The sequence below is a fragment of the Terrapene carolina genome, unplaced genomic scaffold, assembly GCF_002925995.2.
Source record: "Terrapene carolina triunguis isolate 2854851 unplaced genomic scaffold, T_m_triunguis-2.0 Scaffold67, whole genome shotgun sequence".
NCBI lineage: Eukaryota > Metazoa > Chordata > Testudines > Emydidae > Terrapene > Terrapene triunguis.
The window spans coordinates 4,829,269-4,851,338 of NW_020664418.1; the positions used below are offsets into that span (position 1 = coordinate 4,829,269).

Consider the following 22,070-nt stretch of genomic DNA (forward strand, 5'->3'; position numbering starts at 1 on the left):
GCCCTGCCAGCCAGCCAGTGCCTCGCCTGCTGCCCTGCCAGCCAGTGTGCTGCCTGCCGCCCTGCCAGCCAGCACCTCGCCTGCTGCCCTGCCAGCCAGTGACCTGCCTGCCGCCCTGCCAGCCAGCCAGCGCCTTGCCTGCTGCCCTGCCAGCCAGCCAGCGTCTCGGCTGCTTACCAGCCAGCCAGTGCCTCGCCTGCTGCTTACCAGCCAGCCAGTGCCTCGCCTATTGCCCTGCCAGCCAATGCCTCGCCTGTTGCCTTGCCAGCCAGCCCTGTGCCTGCTGCCCTTCCAGCCAGCCAGTGTCCTGCCTGCCAGCCAGCCAGCACCCTGCCACCACCCAGCCAGCCAGTGCCTCACCTGCCACCCTGCCAGCCATTCAGCACCCTGCCACCCCTGCCAGCCAGTGCCCTGCCTGCCACCCAGCCAATCCCTCACCTGCTGCCCTGCCAGCCAGCCAGTGCCCTGCCAATGCCCAGCCACCCAGCGCCTCGCCTGATGCCCAGCCAGCCAGTGTCCTGCCTGCCATCCTGCCAGTGACCCAGCACCCTGCCAATGCCCTGCCAGCCAGACAGCACCCTGCCACCTCCCATCCAGCAGTGCCCTGCCACTGCCCTGCCACCGCCCTCGCCTGCTGCCCTGACAGCCAGTGTCCTGCTTACTACCCTGCCAGCCATCCAGCACCCTGCTATGACCCTGCCAGCCAGCCAGCGCCATGCCATTACACTGCCAGCCAGCATCCTGCCTCTGCCCTGCCAGCCAGCCAGCGCCCTGCCAGCCAGCCAGCCAGTGACTTGCCTGCCACCCTACCAGTTAGTGGTACCCTTAAGGTGAGGTATGTCCCCCTCTTCTCTGGAAGGCATTGCAGTGTTGCCCCAGCCAGGAGGAGCCAGGAGCTGTAATGTGGCCTCAGTCTTGGAGAGGCCCCAGGGGTTCTGTTCCCTCTCTCACCCACTGCGGCATCCCAGACTTGGGTATCCTTCAGCATTTGTTAAGAAACAAGCGGAGCCAGACCCAGTTGATCTCTCCTTAATACTGCAGCCCGTGCCATGAATTTTTAATCAAGGGCTCTGTGTGCTTTAGGAAGCATGCAATTAACTGCCCCATCAATAATGCACCAGGCTGCAACTTTCTCTCCAAGATCCAGGGCCAGACTGGGGGAGAAGCCAGGTTGTTATTTACACTGGATCTGACCTCTCTTTAGTCTTCATGAAAGGTGCTGGACTGACAGCCCTGGACAATGACAGCCTCACTGCCTCCGCAGAGCAGGGACCGCGAAGGCAGAGGCAGAACCAACTTTGCCCACACCCCCACCATGACAATGTACCTCAGTCCTGACTTTGAGGGACCACCTCTGGAGGGGTGGGGGGTGGAACTGAGCCTATATTCTCAGTCAAGTCTAGATGAAGTTATAGGCACTACAGACCCGTGCCTTGGTCCCCAGCTCCAGGAGTCAGATGATTATATTGTACTCTCAGATTTCAATTGAAAATAAAGGATCTTTCTACCCCTCATGGTAGGTAAGAAAAGGTTGAAAACGTGACTCTGAGTGTGGTTGGAACAGTAACTTCTGCCTGAGTCTGCAGACAGCCTGAAACAATAGCTCTTAGAGGGGTGAATTGCCCCATGCATCTCAGTGTGGTGTTATCTCCAATACTCACCCCACAGGGCTCTGAGTGTGACAGCAGGCCCACCCCCCTTACCCAAGCAGATAATCCCCACCTGTCAGGGAAAGCTTTGCTGCTCCTAAGAGAATGGGGGACATGGCTGCTGCTCCTGGGGGGATAAGGTGGCCCCTTGCCATTGCACCTGCCTTTCTGGGAGGGGGTCCCTGCCACTCCCGAGTGAGGCTGCCAGGGCCCTGTTCCATGGTTTACCTAAGGCCCTGATTTACCTTAATCTGGGCATGTTACCAGTCAGTTCTTAGCCTCTGTGCCAAGACTGCTAACAAGGGGGTCATTAGATCTGGTGGAGCATTTTGCAATATGGCAGGAGGTGGGAATCATAGAATATCACGGTTGGAAGGGACCTCAGGAGGTCATCTAGTCTAACCCCCTGCTCAAAGCAGGACCAATCCCCAGACAGATTTTTACCCCAGTTCCCTAAATGGCCCCCTCAAGGATTGAACTCACAACCCTGAGTTTAGCAGGCCAATGCTCAAACCACTGAGCTATCCCTCAAGGATGGCTGGCCTAGTGGGCAGAGTGGTAATGGCAGAAGGCAGGACACTGAATTAGACAGCCCAATGGGTGATTCAGTAAAGCTGACAGTGCCACAGTGGGCTTGGTAGAGCCGTGATCTAAACTGCCCTCGCAGGAAGTGAGATACAAGCCTCGATGGCAAGTTTCCCATACAGCAAGACGCAGGCTGTGGCTGGAAAATGGTCTGATCCAGTATGGCAGTGCTTACATTGCTGTCACTGGGGTGTCCTCAAAAATGTCCATTGTAAATGCCTACCAGATTCTTCACCTTTGCCTGTTGCCCCAGGGAAAGATCTGTTTTGACTCCCAATCCCAACCACCAGTCTAATGGTTGATGGAAAGCATCCCTGTGGATAGTTACTCACCAACAACAGATTGACATGGGACTTCTTGCGTTTGAGCTCAATGGGGGCCATCTGGAAAAAGAAATAAAAGCCAAGGTTATTGCCTTCCATGGGCTTGCCCTGTTCTGACCTTTGACCCTGACACTGTGAGTTCTGTAGAGACATCTGCATGCTCCGATGAGAACTTGCTCCAGAGGTGGGTGCTGTGCATAAAGGACAATGGAGTGGAGACTGGAGGCCCTGGACAACTAGCAGTGTCCATAAAATGAATCTTCCCCAGACCCTCCCAGCTAACAGAGAGATGTCTAGTTTGACTCAGCCATCACATTCACTATGGCCCAAGCCAGGACCTTCCCATCCATACTCCACATGGGTTCTTGTTCCTCACATGGCTGCTAGAACTTCCCACTCATTCACCACCAGCATGGGGTGCTAAGGAAGAAGGGAGGAAATCATTGTATGATGTAACTTTCTTCACACCAGTCATGATTTTATAAGCCCTCTATCATATCCCCCCTTAGTCATTTCTTTTTTAAACTGACCAGTCCCAGTCTTTTTAATCTCTCCTCTTACTGGAGCTGTTCCATACCCTTAGTCATTTTTGTTGCCCTTCTCTGTACCTTTTCCAATATAATATATCTTTTTTGAGATGGGGTGACCACATCTGCACATAGTACACAAGGTGTGAGCATACCATGTATTTATTTTGTGGCATTATAATATTTTCTGTCTCATTATCTATCCCTTTCCTAATGGTTCCTAACATTCTGTTAGCTGTTTTGACTGCCGCTGCACATCGAGTGGATGTTTTCAGAGAACTATCCACAATGACTCCAAGATCTTTTTCTTGAGTGGCAACAACTAATTTAAACCCCACCATTTTCTTTGTATAGTTTGGATTATGTTTTCCAATGTGCATTACTTTGCATTTATCAGCATTGAATTTCATCTGCCATTTTGTCTCCCAGGCACCCAGTTTAGGGAGATCCCTTTGTAACTCTTCACAGTCAGCTTTGGATTTAACTATCTAAACTCTCTCCACTGCAGTGAGAGCAGCAGTCCTGTAAGTACAAGAGGAAGCAATCAGTGAGGCGAAAGGGCTGGGCCCCCAGCTTCTCTGGAGATGCTTGATGAGGATTGCAGGAGTTGGAGTGCTAAGGGCACCAGAGAAGGGCACAAAGCTGACAGCTCCCTTTTCAGACCTGAGACACATCCTGGGAGAGGCTGCCCTTTCCCACATGGAAATCAGAGCTCTTCACAGCTGCTGAGATAAGCTCATAACAAGCCCTCACATGGTACTGATAAGAGACAGGGCTTGGACTGCCACCCTCTGGATGCTGCTCTGGGTCTGTGCTTCTCAAGGAGTCGTTCTCAAGGCAGAGAGGCTGTCTCCCCAGAAGTCACAGATGAACAGAGACGAGGATGATGACCTTTCCTCTTCCACGCCAGAAATCCTTGCTGACTGGCACTGAGGGCACTCATGAGATCTTTACACATGCAGAGACCAGAAGACTTGGCTCTGGTGTTTATCCATCGTACTCAGTGTTGTGTTAGGCCATGGCATCATATGCAAGGATGCAATGCTGGCAGGACAGCAGGGCTTGGGAGGAGGGCTGTGTCCACAGAGGTCCTCACAACTCCAAGTTGGCAACTCAGGAAGTTGGAGCATGGAGTGGGGGCAGGCAGGGGAGCAAAGAGGGGAGCTCAGAAAGGAAATGGTAGGGAGTTTGGGGGAGCAGTCAGAGACGGAATCCCTGGGGGGGATTTGGAAGAGTCGGGTAAACAAGGGGTAGGTGGAATCCCTGCAGGAATCAGAGGGAATTCAAGTTAGGGCGGGGGTCAATGAACCCCTCAGCAGGAGGATTTGGGGAAGCAGGTGGAAGCTAGGACTCCTCAGTGGGATAGAAGAGCCGCCACCTGCGGTCTGGAGGAGACACAGAGACTGTGTGACTCTGCCCTGCCCTGAAGTACATAGGCGCTTGTCGCTGCATCCCCAGCCATGCGTGTAATTTCACAAGGGCAGGGGGAGAGCTCCTGGGATACTCTGCCATGGGTCTGCACAACCTGGCAATGAAAATGTTGCAAGGGGGGCAATGTCAGAAGGGGGCTTGTAGTTCAACAAGTGTCATGCTGCCCTAGGGCACCTGCCCTCTGGCTTCTAGTGAGCAGCAGAGTGGGAGCTGATTCCAAACAGAGCCATTTGTTACCCACCAGAGTCGACAAGAGCCTTCCCACCAGCTTTAAAGGGAGCTGAAGGAGGGTCTGAGCTACCTAATGGGTCTGAGCTGCCATGTTCCAATCTGAACTCCGGGCCAAACTTCCCAGAGCTCGAGGGGGTTTGAGACAGTGCTCCGGATTGGGGCCCACTCCATTTTCATGGTGCTTCACCAGTCCTGGAGCCCACATAGACCAGCTGGCCCATTGAATATCACAGGGTACATCTGCACTGGAGCTGGAAGAGAGCCTCCTGGCTGAGGGAGACAGACTCACACTAGCTCTAGCATGCTAAGAATAGCACTGTGGATGGTGGGCCAGCTGCCCAAGGCCAAGCCTGCCATGGGGCCAAGCTCTGGTGGCTAGCCTAAGCCACAAGGGCCACCCTGCTATTTTTAACATGCTAGCTCAAGTCTGTCTACCCAGAAAAGTCTCATCCATACTGGAGCTACAGTCTATGAGCAGAGGAGAACTACTGAGGCAGAACAGAAGCACCCAGCCGTGTAAATCTCACAACAGCAGCATGTCCGCTGTTAATCAACCCATAGCAGCATCTCTTCTTCAGTGTGCCACAGACAGTTCAAAGCTCAAATTGACCTGATCAGCCACTCATGTCTTCCCAGAAACCAAACCAACCAGTAATGTCATGGTCATCTTCAAACTCGAAGGATAAACAACAACCTGGGCTGAGCGGTACGCTTCCAAATGCAGGGCAGCCATACCCACAGCGCGCCTGTGGGGATGACTTTTCCTTCCTACCAGGCAGATGTGAGCAGCACAGCCAAGCAACAACCTGGATAATTCATCTTTACAGTCCCTGGGTTATTTGATCATGATTACTATTGTTACCTATCAGTATGACAACAGCACATCCAAACCCAACCGAGGTCAGGGCCCCATTGTGCAAAGAGCTGGACAGACACAGAGCAGGCAGTCCCTGCCTTGAAGGGCTTCCAGTCTAGAGATGAGAGCATTATTATCCCCATTCTACAGATGATGAACTGAGGCACATGGCCAAGGTCCCACAGGGAATCTGTGGCAGAGCAGGCATTTTGCCCAAATCTCTAGCAACCCTGTCCCATGCCTTGATCACAGAACCATCCTTCCTTTCTCCAGGAGAAGATCAATGTTAATTTTACCAAATCAAAGCTACAACGTACTCAACTACTACCTCAAATAATCATATGTAGATTAACACGTGGCTACATGAATGTCCCTGTGGTCAGCGCTCAGGATGGGGTGGGGGTGACTGTGTCTATTAGGTGTCTTTGTCTGTTTCTGTCCTCCACCTCAGACACATCTGACAGATTCATATGTCTGAATTAGTCTACAATGCGATTAGCCCCACTCCTAACTCAGCTTGGGCTCTAGTGGCTGTTCCAGAACCTCAGTGTAACCTCATTACCGAGCCCATGAACACTGCCTGCTGTCAGAGCCTGGAAGGGACTGCACCGCCATCAGCAAATTTAGTTTCTTTCTTATAAAGCAAAAGAAAGATCACATCCTTGGTGGATGGGGGCCAGATAGAGCGTGCACTATGGGCTGGCCCCCATGCTGCACAGAGACCTTTTTGCATAGGACGGGTTTGCCCAGATGGGGCCATCTACTGGGAATGACATATGAATCCCCCACGTGATACTGCTGGAGACATGAGGAAGCAGAGGAGCGAGAATGAGCCTGTCAAAGGGATGTGTGTGTGTGTGATCACTGGCAATCCCAACTCCCTTTTGGGGGCTGAGTGTGCCCCCAGCTTCCCTGCCCCACAATGTACCCAACACCACTGGTTACGTATCTAAAGTGCCATGCGGGGATTTTGCCTTGGAACTCCAGTTAATTAATATCAAAGGGAGCTGTGCGGCGCTGCAGTGATTCAGGGGTTGCACTACACTGTTAGAAGAGAGGGCATGTGGTCATTGAAGATGTGCCCTGCAGTGAGGAGGCTGTCTGAAGAATTTTGATGGAAAATGGCAGGGCCAAGAGGACAGAGCGAAGTTTGTCTTTCCTCTGTGTGCTTATGCCTACTTGCTTTACACAGCACAGTCGAGATGAAAGGCAACAAATCCACATCTGTCATTCTTACACCTTTGAATTTCCTGGCAGTCAGATGTTTGCTAATTTCTTTTTAAATGTACAATCCTCAGAAGCTCTCCCTCCTTTTCAGCAATTACACATGTGGATTTATAGTCTTTCAACCACTTGAAAAAGATTTTTTTCCTCTGCTTTTGCTTAGGCTTATTTATTTATTTATTTTACAAATTGCTGGGTGACACTTTGGTGCATCCGATTAGTTTCAAATGATGGGCGTGTGAAGAAACAGTGCAGCGGAAAAAACACCGCAGGAGGCCCTGCCGGGTTTATCACCTCCACAGGAGGCCATGGGGAGTTTATAGGCACTGGCATGCCCACATCAGGCCTAGCAGGCATTACATTTTCTGTAGGCTGCGCCTGTGGATGCCTGCATCAGACCTCAGGTAGATTGAAATGCCCACAATGGGCAGCCTGGCAACTAAAACATCCCTCCCCCTTCTTCTAGTCAGAGCCTTCCATGCACCTGGAGCACCCTCCCCTGGGGCCAATCCAGAGCCTCTCTTGGGGGCTGATCCAAACCCCACTCGAATCAATGGGAGTCTTTTCACTGCTTTCAGGAGGCCCATGCCCCAAAGCTCACTCTGTCTAATCCGTGTCATGATCACAAAGTGCTATTGGAGGCCAAGTTCCTCAAAGATATAGGAGTTAGGAGCTTAAATACCTATGAAGATCTGCGCCTGAGTGCTCAGTCCTCTCCTCCATGCAGCATATGAACTCCAGCCATCACCGAGATGAAAATTTCCACCATCTGAGTGAAATTCACCACTCTGCAGAAGGCTGATGCAAATCCTACCCCCACCTAAACCCCATGTAGGATCCCTTTGGAGACTGAAATGGTATACTGGCCTCAGTCTGGCCCGCTGAACAGGGGTGCGTCAGTCATTGTAAAACCTGAATGAGACTCCAGATTATAATGCTCACAAGACCACCCAAAGTTCTCCGAATCTCTCCCAAACTGGAAGAGATAACTTAAAAATGACCCACCCAACCTTTCCAAGCAGAAGCAAAGACAACAGTCCTCACTGAATATAATGCAATGCATGAAATGGGGGAGATCTGGTGCTATATCCCTTTGGAAATATGGCATTGGAAAACTGAAATTGGTTCCAAAGCTCCTTCTCCAGTACCACTTTTGGTATTGGTGCACACTGTGTTGATACCAGTACAGTCTTCAGATGCCATTCAGTCTTGGGCTCTACATCTATGTCAAGCTCTCCTATTGCATGAATGACTTGTGTGATTGTCACCAAATGTTCCTATAAAATACCTGGCCAGGAGAATGACACAGGTGAGAAATTTCAGGTGGGTTGGTTCACAATTGACCAATGGAAATAAAGTTTCAGTCATCTTTCTTCAGTAGGCTGACTGAACCCTTACTGTACTCAGAAAGTCCATAACTAAAGGGCATCCTGGTTACCTGAGACACAAGAGGCAGGAACTAGGAGAGACTGGAAAGCACATCTACTTGGCCAGGAGCTCCGATCAAGAGAGAAAGGTGCTTTACTGTCCAGGTCTTGCTAGGAGAGCCCACGATCACACTGAGTCTGAAAGTGGGGAGAGAGTGATGGAAGCCAAGTGAGATGAGACGGAGAGAGAAAGACTGGCGGAGCAGACCTGACAGCCTTCTGATAGCATAGACAGAGCTATTAATGGAAAGGGAGAGCAGCACTGAGAGCAGCACGGGGAGTGGCTGAGAATCAATGCTGTACATGAGCTCCAACAAGAGTGTCACCGAAATATTGGGTCCACCTAGCTGAGAGCCAATAACAGCCAGACAGGGATAAGGAAGAGTTGCTTTATTCTGCAGAAGAAAGGAGAGCCTTGCACCTTGGTACAAAGACTCTGTCTTACACACATTTTACAGATCCTTTATACACATTCAGACAAAGGTCCTTGCAGTGTTAACACTTGATTGGTGGTTGTCAGACCCATGCTTTTGCTATCTGGTTAGTGAAAACCAGCTTGGGACCAGCTCCAACTACCTTAAGGCCTTGAAGGGAAAACAGTTGAAAAGTTCAGGCTACTGTGTCCTTAAGGTGTCTGCTTCCCCCTAATGGCCGCTGGCTGACATAAAGGCTTCTCTGTTAAGGGGAGTCACTAGTAACTTTCACAAGAGGGACAAAGATAAGCAGCTCCTGCTCCCTGTTAAAGCTGCTGGGGCAGGCATGTGAGTACGGCCTCGTGGGGAGAAGTTCCGGACTGCCTCTCTAGATCTGGTGCAGGAGAGGTAGAGATGTGTGGCGGGTACAAGCGCCTGCAGCCTTCCATCTGGACACTCTGCCAGGAAAGGACTGAATGGGAACATGAGTTAACATCTCTCCTCTAAAGGACAACATCCCCTGGGAGGAGGAGAGCAACTGCTGCATTTCAAAACTAGCGAAGGGTGTTGGAGCCCTGACCCTAATGGCCTCTCAACATTGGCATCAGCAAGAACCAGAGCCAGATCCAATGCATCCAGAGGGCTGGCCAGTGCTTCAGGCCCTAGCCAGAGACCCTGCTCTGCCACAGCCTTCCTGTGTGACTGGGGGCACATCCCTTAGCCTCTCTGCTTCAGCCCCCATCACCCTTCTCTCCTCCCAGGGCTCGGTAAGCATAAATACATTAAAGGCTGGGAGGTACTCAGATACTGTGATGATGGGGGCCAGATAAGCACCTTAGACAAATTTTGCAAAGGGCCCTTGTCTTTATAATGGGCTGAACTAAAAGTCTGGGTGTAACATCCAGCTCCAAATCCTGTGGCTTGAGCCCATCTCTAGGTAGCCCAGGGCTCTCTCAGCCCTTCCCCTTGTTTCACCAGCTCTTCCTTCTCAGTGCAGAAATACAAGCACACACATCATGGCTGTGGGCCCCATTTATAGAGGGATCCATCTTATGCCCCAGCCTCCAGGCCTAGTCACTCACTCTCATCCTGATCTCTGTGGGCATTTAAGGGGCTGGTGGCCGGACACATTATGATCATTAGTGTTTGGGGGCTTTCTTGGGCACTGGCAGCTTGACAAGCACAGTGTGTTATTTCTTTGCATTGCATATTGCCAGTGTGTGAAGTGCCGAGGGTGGAAGAAGGGAGCTGTCAAACTATATATACAATCAATGTGCATGCATTATAGGTAATGGTCTAGCCCGGGCATGCCTTGGTGTAACGATCGCCCTTAGAGGCATTTATTGATAGCACAATATCTATAAATCTTATGATCACATATTCATGGCCTTTAATTATGTACACTCATTACCTCTCCCACCCACCTCTGGAAGAATCCAACTGCAATCATTTGGGCAGGATGAATCAGTCAATAAGGCTGACACGCCCACCCTCCACCCTCCTCAGCACCCCCTGTCTGTAATGTCACGGGAGAGAGATTTCTAACCCTGGAGCTATATAACTTATGCTGGTTACCTGGCAGGCTTGCACTGTGCTACAGCCAACACTGGGATCTGCTGGCCATCCTGAGCATAGACTGGCATAGCCCCTGCCAACCACAGGACCTGATTTTCAGAGCAGCAAAGCACTCACAGCTCCACTGACATCAATGGGAGCTGCAGGCAATCAGCACCTCTGAAAATCAGGCCCCTCAGCTTTTAATTTGCTGGCTGCGGAGCAACGTTCTTGTGTTGATTGGCAGGGGTTTCAGGGATCCTCCTGAGTCTTTTATTACCATCTGGCTAGATCTCTCGGGCTCACTGCACCTGCTGATCAGGGCATGTGCAGGAGCCTGGCTTCGCTGGACCTTAGGAGCATGATGGTGCAGGTGGAAATGGCAGCGCCTTTCCAGTTGTTAACTGCTCTCTGCTAGTTGGAGAGGGAGTGGTCGGCTGGATCCCCAAGAATGGCTGGTTATCCTCATGCATTAGAAATCATTTGCTCCGCTAATTAAAAAAGTGTCTTCTGTTTGCCCTGGGAAATGACCAAGGTTGAGCTTTCAGCCATTTGTGTGAGCAAGCAGCTATGGGAAAAATCCCACCCCAGCTCCTGCAGCTGCAGGGGTGCCAGGGGGACTGGCGTGAAAAGGGCAGGGCTTGAGGAGATGGCACAACTGGGCAGTGAAGCAGGATGCAGTTAGGAGCAGGGCATGGGGAAGGTCAGGGTCAGGGCAGGGTCAGTGCTGTGTGGAGTCTCCTGCCTTCTTCCCTCAGTGGGCTGTGCCAGGGGTGCAGATGGTTGCTACAGCCAGTAGACTGAAGGGACCTCCATGAGACTCAGCCCAATGCTGAGGGCACCCAATTGGGCCCCGGGCATGGATTGGTAGCCTGGGAGTCCATCCTCTGCCCTATCATCTGTCTAGAACATACATAACATAAGAACATAAGAATGGCCATACTAGGTCAGACCAAAGGTCCATCTAGCCTAGTATACTGTCTTCCGACAGTGGCCAATGCCAGGTGCCCCAGAGAGAATGAACAGAACAGGTAATCATCAAGTGATCTATCCCCTGTCGCCCATTCCCAGCTTCTGGCAAACAGAGGCTGGGGACACCATCCCTGCCCATCCTGGCTAATAGCCATTGATGGACCTATCCTCCATGAATTTATCTAGTTCTTTTTTGAACCCTGCTACAGTCTTGGCCTTCACAACATCCTCTGGCAAAGAGTTCCACAGGTTGACTGTGTGTTGTCCTTTTGTTTGTTTTAAACCTACTGCCTATTAATTTCATTTGGTTACCCCTAGTTCTTGTGTTATGAGAAGGAGTAAATAACACTTCCTTATTTACTTTCTCCACCCCAGTCATGATTTTATAGACCTCTATTATATCCCCCCTTGGTCATCTCTTTTCCAAGCTGAAAAGATCCAATCTTATTAATCTCTCGTCATATGGAAGACGTTCCATACTCCTAATAATTTTTGTTGCCCTTTTCTGAACCTTTTGCAATTCCAATACATCTTTTTTGAGATGGGGTGACCACATCTGCACACAGTATTCAAGATGGATACTATATAGATTAATATAGAGGCAATATGATATTTTCTGTCATATTATCTATACCTTTCTTAATGATTCCCAACATTCTGTTAGCTTTTTTGGCTGCTGCTGCACATTGAGTGGCTGTTTTCAGAGAACTATCCACAATAACTCCAAGATCTCTTTCTTGAGTGGTAACAGCTATTTTAGACCCAATCATTTTATATGTATAGTTGGGATTATGTTTTCCAATGTGCATTACTTTGCATTTATCAACATTAAATTTCATCTGCCATTTTGTTGCCCAGTCGCCCAGTTTTGAGAGATCCTTTTGTAGCTCTTTGCAGTCTGCCTGGGTCTTAACTATCTTGAGTAGTTTTGTATCATCTACAAATTTTGTCACCGCTGTTTACCCCTTTTTCCAGATCATTTAAGAATATGTTGAATAGGACTTGTCCCAGAACAGACCCCTGGGTCACACCACTATTTACCTCTCTCCATTCTGAAAACTGACCATTTATACTTACCCTTTGTTTACTATCTTTTAACCAGCTACCGATCCATGAGAGAACCTTCCCTCTTATCCCATGGCAGCTTACTTTGCTTAAGAGCCTTTGGTGAGGGAGCTTGTCAAAAGCTTTCTGAAAATCTAAGTACACTATACCCACTGGATCCCCTTGGTCCACATGCTTGTTGATGCCCTCAAAGAATTCTAGTAGATTGGTGAGGCATGATTTCCCATTACTAAAACCATGTTGACTCTTCCTCAACAAATTATGTTCATTTATATGTCTGGCAATATTGTTCTTTATTATAGTTTCAACCAGTTTGCCTGGTACTGAAGTCAGGCTTACCGGCCTGTAATTGCCGGGATCACCTCTGGAGCCCTTTTTAAAAATTGGTGTCACATTAGCTATCCTCCTGTCATCTGGTACAGAAGCTGATTTAAATGATATGTTACAGACTACAATTGGTAGTTCTGCAATTTCACATTTGAGTTCCTTCAGAACTCTTGGGTGAATACCATCTGGTCCTGGTGACTTATTACTGTTTAGTTTATCAATTTGTTCCAAAACCTCCTCCAATGACACCTCAATCTGGGACAGTTCCTCAGATTTGTCACCTAAAAAGAATGGCTCAGGTTTGGGAATCTCCCTCACATCCTCAGCCATGGAGACTGATTCAAAGAATTCATTTAGTTTCTCCGCAATGCCCTTATTGTCCTTGAGTGCTCCTTTAGCATTTTGATCGTCCAGTGGCCCCAATGGCTGCTTAGCAGGCTTCCTGCTTCTGATGTACTTAAAACATTTTTGCTATTACTTTTTGAATCTTTGGCTAGCTGTTCTTCAAATTCTTTTTTGGCCTTCCTAATTATATTTTTGCACTTCACTTGCCAGACTTTATGCTCCTTTCTATTTTCCTCACTAGGATTTAACTTTCACTTTTTAATCCTTTAAAATCCATCCAGCACCTGGCCTGGCTGCCCCAGATGGGAGTAGGTATCCTAAGTGCATATATTGGGATACCCTCCCCTTTGAGATGTATGGGCAATGCCCATCGGTATCAGGGGTAGATCTTGAGGGTACAGCCTGACCTCTAGGTCCCAGCCCTTTTGTCATGTTGGGGGGAACAGCACCTTGTTCCTTTCCTCCCAGTAATCTTTATCTTTAGTCATGACTGCAGAATGGAATGTAATTGTGCAGAGAGATGGGGCTGATGGGGGGAGAAGGGCTCATTTGCATCTTAAAAGGGTTGCCACATGGTGACAGTCCCTGAGTGAAATCGATTCCCTGGCACTGCGGGGCGGGAGGAGAGTTGTCTAGTCAAAGACTGGCCTTGATGGGATCGTGGGGAAGAGATGGAATTCATTCCCAATGGACCGGATCCAATCAGCCATGCAACTGCTGCCCTGCAGCCTCCCCCAGGCCTCCCTGTTCCAGCTGTTACCCTTGTACACAGCATAGACACCTACAACCAATAGAAGGGAAAAGTGACCTGGACTCCTTATGCAGCATCAAAGAGGCAGGGGGAGACTGAGCTGGCTGGGGCGATGATCAATGTCATAAGTGCATTGACCTGGGAATTCCCTCCTTTCTGGCACCCTCTGGATGAAGAGGGCTGCCCTGATCTCATCACAAGAGAAGGATCCAGCTGCAACAGGGGGCAGAGGATCCCAAGGGGCCCATTCACATGAGGCCACTCCCTACTGTCCCCTTTCTGAGCAAGGACTGGCAGCAATGGGAGAGGCTGGCACTGTGTGGGGAGGCATCCACACAGCTCTGCCAATGCACCTCAGTCCTGACCTGCAGCCCCCCTGCTAGGCCAGCTCTAGGCTCTCCATTCACCACCATCCTGACCTGTAACCCGCCTACTAGGCCAGCTCTGCCCCTTTCCCTCCCCTTGCTCCCCAGCTCTGCTAACGCACCTCAGTCCTGACCTGGGCAACACATCCTGCTCTTCCAGTCCTGGATACTGCAAATATCTGCCCATGCATCTCTCTCAGACTGCAGCATACCCAGCTATTCCAGTCCAGCAACATCAATACTCCTCTCCCAAGTTCTGCAAGTTCTCTGCTATCTCAGTTCGAGGATACACACCATTTATATTACTGTGGATAAAAGTCTATTAGGAAGTGAGGTTGAAAACGTACAACTCGTTTCACCTGTGAACAAAGATGCATTTAAATCCATCTCCAGGCTGCATATTAGACTAGGATGCTACAGAATCCCCTCAATAATAAACCCTTCCCTCACAGTAATATCAAAGCAAGCTCCCTCATTGTTATGAAGATGATATAGGCACAGATTTGCATATCTGAGAAAAATTGCTGCAGCAGATTAGCATGATCAGAGGAAAAAAATCTCCCTTTCCCCCCCTCCCTTTCTGTGTAAATACTCAGGAAAGCACCAGAGGACAATTAGTCTCTCAACTGCTTTTTCAGCCTAGTTATCTAGGGCCCAAGTCAGTGGGAGCTTTGGATAAGGCTCTTACTCATATTTCCTAATAGTATTACCACAGGGCATAGGAGCCCCAGTCCTGGACTAGTCCTCTGGCAAGGAGTTCCGCAGGCTGACTGTGCGTTGTGTGAAGAAATACTTCCTTTCATTTGTTTTAAACCTGCTACCTATTAATTTCATTTGGTGACCCCTAGTTCTTGTGTTATGAGAAGGAGTAAACAACAGTTCCTTATCTACTTTCTCTACACCAGTCATGATTTTATAGACCTCAATCATATCTCCCCTTAGCCGTCTCTTTTCCAAGCGGAAAAGTCCCAGTCTTATTAATCTCTCCTCATATGGAAGCCATTCCATATCCCTAATAATTTTTGTTGCCCTTATCTGAACCTTTTCCAATTCCAATACATCTTTTTTGAGATGGGGCAATCACATCTGCACACCGTATTCAAGATGTGGGCATACCATGGATTTATATAGAGGCAACATGATATTTTCTGTCCTATTATCTATCCCTTTCTTAATGATTCCCAGCATTCTGTTCACTTTTTTGACTGCTGCAGCACATTGAGTGGATGTTTTCAGAGAACTATCCACAATGACTCCAAGATCTCTTTCTTGAGTGGTAACAACTAATTTAGACCCGATCATTTTATATGTATAGTTTGGATTATGTTTTCCAATGTGCATTACTTTGCATTTATCAACATTAAATTTCATCTGCCATTTTGTTGCTCAGTTGACCAGTTTTGAGAGATCCTTTTGTAGCTCTTTGCAGTCTGCCTGGGTCTTAACTATCTTTAGTAATTTTGTATCATCTGCAAATTTTGCCACCTCACTGTTTACCCCTTTTTCCAGATCATTTATGAATATGTTGAATAGGACTGGTCCCAGAACAGACCCCTGGGGGACACCACTATTTACCTCTCTCCATTCTGAAAACCAACCTCGATCAGTCAGTGGCCCCACTGGTTGTTTAGTTGTTTAGCAGGCTTCCTGCTTCTTATGTACTTAAAAAAAATGGTATTACTTTTTGAGTTTTTGGCTAACTGTTCCTCAAATTCTTTTTTGGCCTTCCTAATTATATTTTTACAGATCCTGTGCTCCACTTAGGACTAGATCAAGAATTGCCTCTCCTCTGGTGGGTTCCAGGACCAGCTGCTCCAAGAAGCAGTCATTTAAAGGTGTCAAGAAACTTTATCTCTGCATCCCGTCCTGAGGTGACATGTATCCAGTCAATATGGGGATAATTGAAACCCCCCATTATTATTATTGAGCTGTTTATTTTAATATCTTCTCTAATCTCCCTGAGCATTTCACAGTAACTATCACCATCCTAGTCAGGTGGTTGGTAATATATCCCTACCGCTATATTCTTATTATTAGAGCATGGAATTTCTATTCATAGAGATTCTATGGTACAGTTTGATTCAATGACCTATAACATATTATATGGATATATGAATCACAATGTATAATTTGTATGTATATATATCACCCAACATCATGGCCCAATTGGAGTGAGCAGTGACAGCTCGATAATGAATGAGAGGTGGGGCCTGACTGTGAAGGGCCTTGAAAGTGAACACAAGTAGCTTACAATTGGTGTGATAGAGAAGGGGAGCCAGGGATGGGATGCAAAGAAAGGGGTGACGGTCAAAGTGACAGGCCAGGAAAATGAGCTTGGCAGCAGCCTTCTGAATAAATATAAACAGGACAAGATTGGATTTGTCAAGGCCAGAAAAGTGGATGCTGCAGAATCGAGACATGGGATGATGTCATGGACAAGACATGGAAGAGCTTGGACAAGAGTTTTAGCTGCATGGATGAACTGGAAAGGCCGTATCTTAGAGCTGTTATACAAAAAGAATCTGCAAGATTTAGCCACAACCTGGATGTAAGGACCCTGAGAGAGGTCCGGATTGAAGGTGAGGAGATGTCAGAGAGACAGGACAAGATTTCAGTTTGGGCAGAAGGAGGCAGGTCTGGAGCAGAGAGTAAGATCTGTGAGTCACCAACATAGTTAATCTCTGTGTGTGCCTCCGCTTCCCCATTTGTAATAATATCTACCTCTCATATGGTGCTTTGCAGCAGTAGCTCTCAAAGCACTTTACAAAGGAGGGCAGCATCAGATTCCCATTTTACAGATGGGGAAACTAAGGCACTGAGCGATGATGTGATTTGCCCAAGGTCACCCAGCAGGCCAGTGAGAGAGCGGGAACAGAACTCAGTCTCCTGAGTCCTGGTCCAGTGTGGATTCTCCATCTCTTGAGGCCTTCAAAATCAAGACTGGAAGCCTTTCTGGAAGAGATACTTTAGCCAATCCCAAGTTCTTGGGTTCAGTACAGGAGAAGCTGGATGTGATCTCTGGCCTGTGCTATCCAGGAGGTCAGACTAGAGGATCTAATGGGCCCAGCTGGCTGTAAAATCTGAATATGGGGATAACACTTTACTGATTCTCATGTGATGACATCATTAGGGAGCTTGAGGTGATCAGATGATGAGGGGAAACATGGAGATCGAGGTAGCTCTTTAGGGTCCCATTTTGTCTATTCTCCCTCCCTCCCACCCCGAGAAACAAACAGCCACTAACCTGTAATGAAGGAGTAATGTGAACCCTGGCTCTTTTGATAACAGAGCTGATCAACACTTTTCCATCAGCATATTCCTCTGGTGAAAAGTGACTTTTTGACCAAAATGAACATTTTCAGAGAAAATTTTAATGTTGGTTGAAATTTTCTGGTTTTTCCATGAAAAACGGAAAGACAAAAATATTGAGTTTTCAAAAACTGAATTTTTTTAAAACCCAAACCAGTTTTTAGAAAAACCCAAAATATTTTGGCTTTTTTCATGGAAAAAATGAAAAAAAATAGTGGGAAATTTTGAAAAAACACAACAAAACAGAACAATATTTGAAATTTCTCACAAGCAAAAATGGGCAATTTTGAGCAGCTCTAACACAGAGCCCATCTCTAGCCACACACAAACACTGCACGCCACCTGCCTTCTCCCCTTTCTTTCCGTCCAGTGTGTCAGCTGGTCTAAGGCTGCAATTAACCACCCTTTTATCTGATTAAACCAGGTTTGAACTCTCATTTCCCACACATCGTAATCTACAGCCCTGATTACATTTCAGCAGCGGTCTGTGACAGGAAAGGGAAAAAAATGTGCTGAAGGGGGTATATTAGCCAAAGCATTACTATTCAGTTTGAGAGTTAATTGGATTGTATTGAAAAGCATTTAATCTGAGCTGAGTTCGATTTAATAGAGACACTGTGTCCATGCTCCCCGCATGTGGCCAGTGATTTTGGGGAACACAGATTGCCATCGTCATTCTGCTTCAGTCCCAGCTGCCGTTTGCTGATATCATATTTAACAAGGAAATAAAAGCTTCCAGATTACATTGGTAAACTCCCTGAGCCGACAAGCTCTCCGCAGAGTACGCTGGCTTCTCTGTGTCTTACTCCTCTGTCTGTTCCGCCAAGATAAGGCTCAGAAAGCAGCTATTCCAGCCAGCAAAGAACACGATTCCCCCATTTAGTTTTTATGTAACTGCTGCTTTATATCCCTCCCATTTCATTTGAAATGGCTAAGAACATTGGGGTGCCTTGAAAGTTGTCAGAATGACTTTCCTGTAGCCTCTGACTGGGTGAGCTCAAAGATTTGTTATTGGCAAACAAATCATCTTCGTCTCAAAGACATGGATCTCTGACAAAAATTATAAAGGAACAACAACAATGAAACCCATCCCTCCATAGAGAAAAAAAGTCTCCTGGCTTTTTGCATGATGTCAGCCAGAACCAGCACTGATTATGGAGATTCTGCTAACTTTTCTCCCTCACTCCACAAACTACTTATTCCATAAAAACAACAAGGAGTACGTGTGGCACCTTAGAGACTAACAAATATATTTGGGTATAAGCTTTCGTGGGCTAAAACCCATTTCATCAGATACATGGAGTGGAAAATACAGTAGAAAGATATATATACAGAGTACATGAAAAGATGGGGGTTGCCTTACCAATTCTAATGAGACAAATCAATTAAAGTGGGCTATTATCAGCAGGAAGAAACAGATTGACAGAGCCAGAAGAGTACCCAGAAGTCACCTAATACAGAACAGGCCCTAGTCAGGTGTTGGACTAAATGACCTCCTGAGGTCCCTTCCAACCCCGATATTCTATGATTCTAACAAAGAAAGTAACAGAACGCCACTAGCCATCACCTTCAGCCCCCAACTAAAACCTCTCCAGCGCATCATCAAGGATCTACAACCTATCCTGAAGGACGATCCCTCACTCTCACAAATTTTGGGAGACAGGCCAGTCCTCGCTTACAGACAGCCCCCCAACCTAAAGCAAATACTCACCAGCAACCACACACGACACAACAAAAACACTAACCCAGGAACCTATCCTTGCAACAAACCCCGTTGCCGACTCTATCCACATATCTATTCAAGGGACACCATCATAGGGCCTAATCACATCAGCCATACCATCAGGGGCTCGTTCACTTGCACATCTACCAATGTGATATATGCCATCATGTGCCAGCAATGCCCCCCGTCATGTACATTGGCCAAATTGGACAGTCTCTATGCAAAAGAATAAATGGACACAAATCAGACGTCAAGAATTATAACATTCAAAAACCAGTCGGAGAACACTTTAACCTCCCTGGATACTCAATTACAGACTTAAAAGTGGCAATTCTTCAATGAAAAACCTTCAAAAACAGACTCCAATGAGAAACTGCCAAACTGGAATTAATTTGCAAACTGGACACCATCAAATTAGGCCTGAATAAAGACTGGGAGTGGATGGGTCATTACACAAACTAAAAACTATTTCCCCATGCTATTCCCCCCCATATTGTTACTCACACCTTTCTTGTCAACTGTTTGAAATGGGCCACCCTGATTACCACTACAAAAGTAATTTTCCCTCCTGCTGATAATAGCCCACTTTAATTGAATTGTCTCGTTAGAATTGGTAAGGCAACCCCCATCTTTTCATGTACTCTGTATATATGAACCATTGCAAAACGAAATACATGCGATCAGACGTCTTAAGAAAAGCCTGAATAACGGTAACAGGAGAAGAAATTGAAGAAGTGGAACAGTACGTATATTTGGGCCAAGAAGTTAATATGCGCCAAGACATGAACAGAGAACTCTCGCGAAGGATTTGGGCAGGATGGTGTGCGTTTAATTCCATCAAGGATGTCCTCAAAGGAAAAAATCGACAAGACCACACGTACAAATATCTTCAATTCAACAGTGCTGCCAGCCATGCTGTATGGCAGTGAAACCTAGGCATTGACGGAGAGAGAAGAACAGTGGCTGTCGGTAGCTGAAAGGGCAATGGAATGAGCTATGTTGGGAATTTCCCTTCTGGATCGTATCCCAAATGAAATGATTAGAGAATGCAGCGGTGTGAAAGGTATTGTCATGGAAAGCAGATATAATAAGATACGATGGGCGGGCCACATAGCACGGTTCACGGACAATAGGTGGACCACAATCATTACTGAGTGGTACCCGCGAGAACAGAAAAGACCACCTGATCGGCCTCCAAGAAGATGGGAAGATGACATTGTTAAACGTTTCGGACGAACATGGAGAAGAAAGGCAAGAATGCGAGAAGAATGGCGGATGTGTTGTGATCGGCGCAGTCTTAACGACAGCTGAAGACCGATCGATCCAGGTGATCCAGGTGTATATATATCTTCCTACTGTATTTTCCACTCCATGCATCTGATGAAGTGGGTTTTAGCCCATGAAAGCTTATGCCCAAATAAATTTGTTAGTCTCTAGGGTGTCACAAGGACTTCTCGTTGTTTTTGCTGACACAGACTAACACGGCTAACACTCCGATACTTATTCCATAAGATTCTGGAAGGTACAGAGCGACTGGCTCGTGACTTCATGGACAATGCCAGAAGGAAAAGGGACTTGCACCCTTTCGGGGAGTTTCAAATCAGGATGGCACAAGGCAATTGTTGCATGATACGTAAGTCCTAGCCTGGGCCTGAGAAGCTGGTATGTAAATGTGAATGAAGCTTAGGGTGGGATTGGGGTTGAAATTCAGGTTTGGATTCAGTGGCACATACATCTCAGTTTCAGCTCCAAAATGGCAGAAGTCTCCCAAGAGTTCTGCCATCTTGAATGGTGGAGATCTCATGAAATCAGCTCCTCTTGAAAGATTTCCACCATCTTGAGCTGCTTCCAAATGACAAATAAAGCCCTTTTGGTTTTGGATCTGACCTGGGAAATAGTGGTTTGGCTCGGATCTGTGCACTCAATTACAGCTTCTCCCGTGCCCAAATGAGGGTGGAGTTGGAGATTTAGGTCTCAGGTTCTGGTTTGGGGCCATCTCTAACAAATACCCAGGGCTTACAGGAGATGTTTCTACTATGCCCACACAGCCATGGAATAAGGCTCCACATACACATGCATTTGTTCTGTAGCAGTTAATCTTTTGGCAGCACAGAAGTTCTGATTCCATCCAATAAGGGGCAGTGATACGGAGTTGAGAAGTTCTGATTCCATCCAACAGGGGGCAGTGATGGGAAGTTGAAAAGTTCTGATTCCATCCAATAAGGGGCAGTGGAACACATTCCTGCTAATCTTTCAATTTGTTACACTGTATAAGATCACCTGCTTCTGTGCAGGAAATGTGAAAAAGAAAACTATGGAAATCAATTTGGCTGAAAGATTTTGACAGTCTAGGATCTCTCTTCTTTCATTGCTAGAGAGGTTTGGATCAACAAAGGATGTGGGCTGCTTGGGAGGTCCTGTTCTGCTGCTTCTTCCTCCAGATGAACACAAGGTCTTAGGACTAAGACCTCATGATTGTGATTGTTGTGTCACAACAACCAGAGAAGAAGGCTGGGGGAAATGAACAGCAGGATCAGGTGACATCTTAAAAGGTCCTGCTTTTCCCCAGATGTGCCTTATAGTTAAGAATGATGGGAAAGGAAACACATATGGGATTCAAAGCTTTCCAAGCTATGTTACGGTAGTTACTGTTTAAATCATACAGTTAATATATTAAACTCATCACTTCATGTTTACATATGTTGGTGTTAAGAATCGGCCTTCCCAGTTCTGGAATATTAATGATAACACTTTGCCCTTCCATAATGCCTTCCATATGAGGATCTCAAAGCACTTTACAGACAGTAATAAACTCCCTTGGGAGGTAGGAAAGTACTATCCCCATTTTGCAGATAGGGAAACAAAGGCACAGAGAAGATATGTCATCAACCCAAGGTCATGCAGGATGTGTCTACTGTGACAAGGTCAGGCCAGATGGATACAGGAAAGTATTAGAAAGCAGATATATTAGTCCCAGATTAAGTATATCCCTT

At 47.3% G+C, this 22,070-nt stretch overlaps 1 protein-coding gene across 1 annotated transcript in view; it reads right to left on the minus strand.

The window, feature by feature from the left end:
* The window catches only part of CCDC33 (coiled-coil domain containing 33), a 230,733-nt gene that overhangs the window by 46,825 nt on the left and 161,838 nt on the right, over positions 1–22,070 (minus strand). Inside the window, exon 12 of the mRNA XM_026648566.1 lies at positions 2,567–2,617. Within this exon, the coding sequence (XP_026504351.1) occupies positions 2,567–2,617 (51 nt within the window). The remainder of the gene's footprint in view (positions 1–2,566; positions 2,618–22,070) is intronic.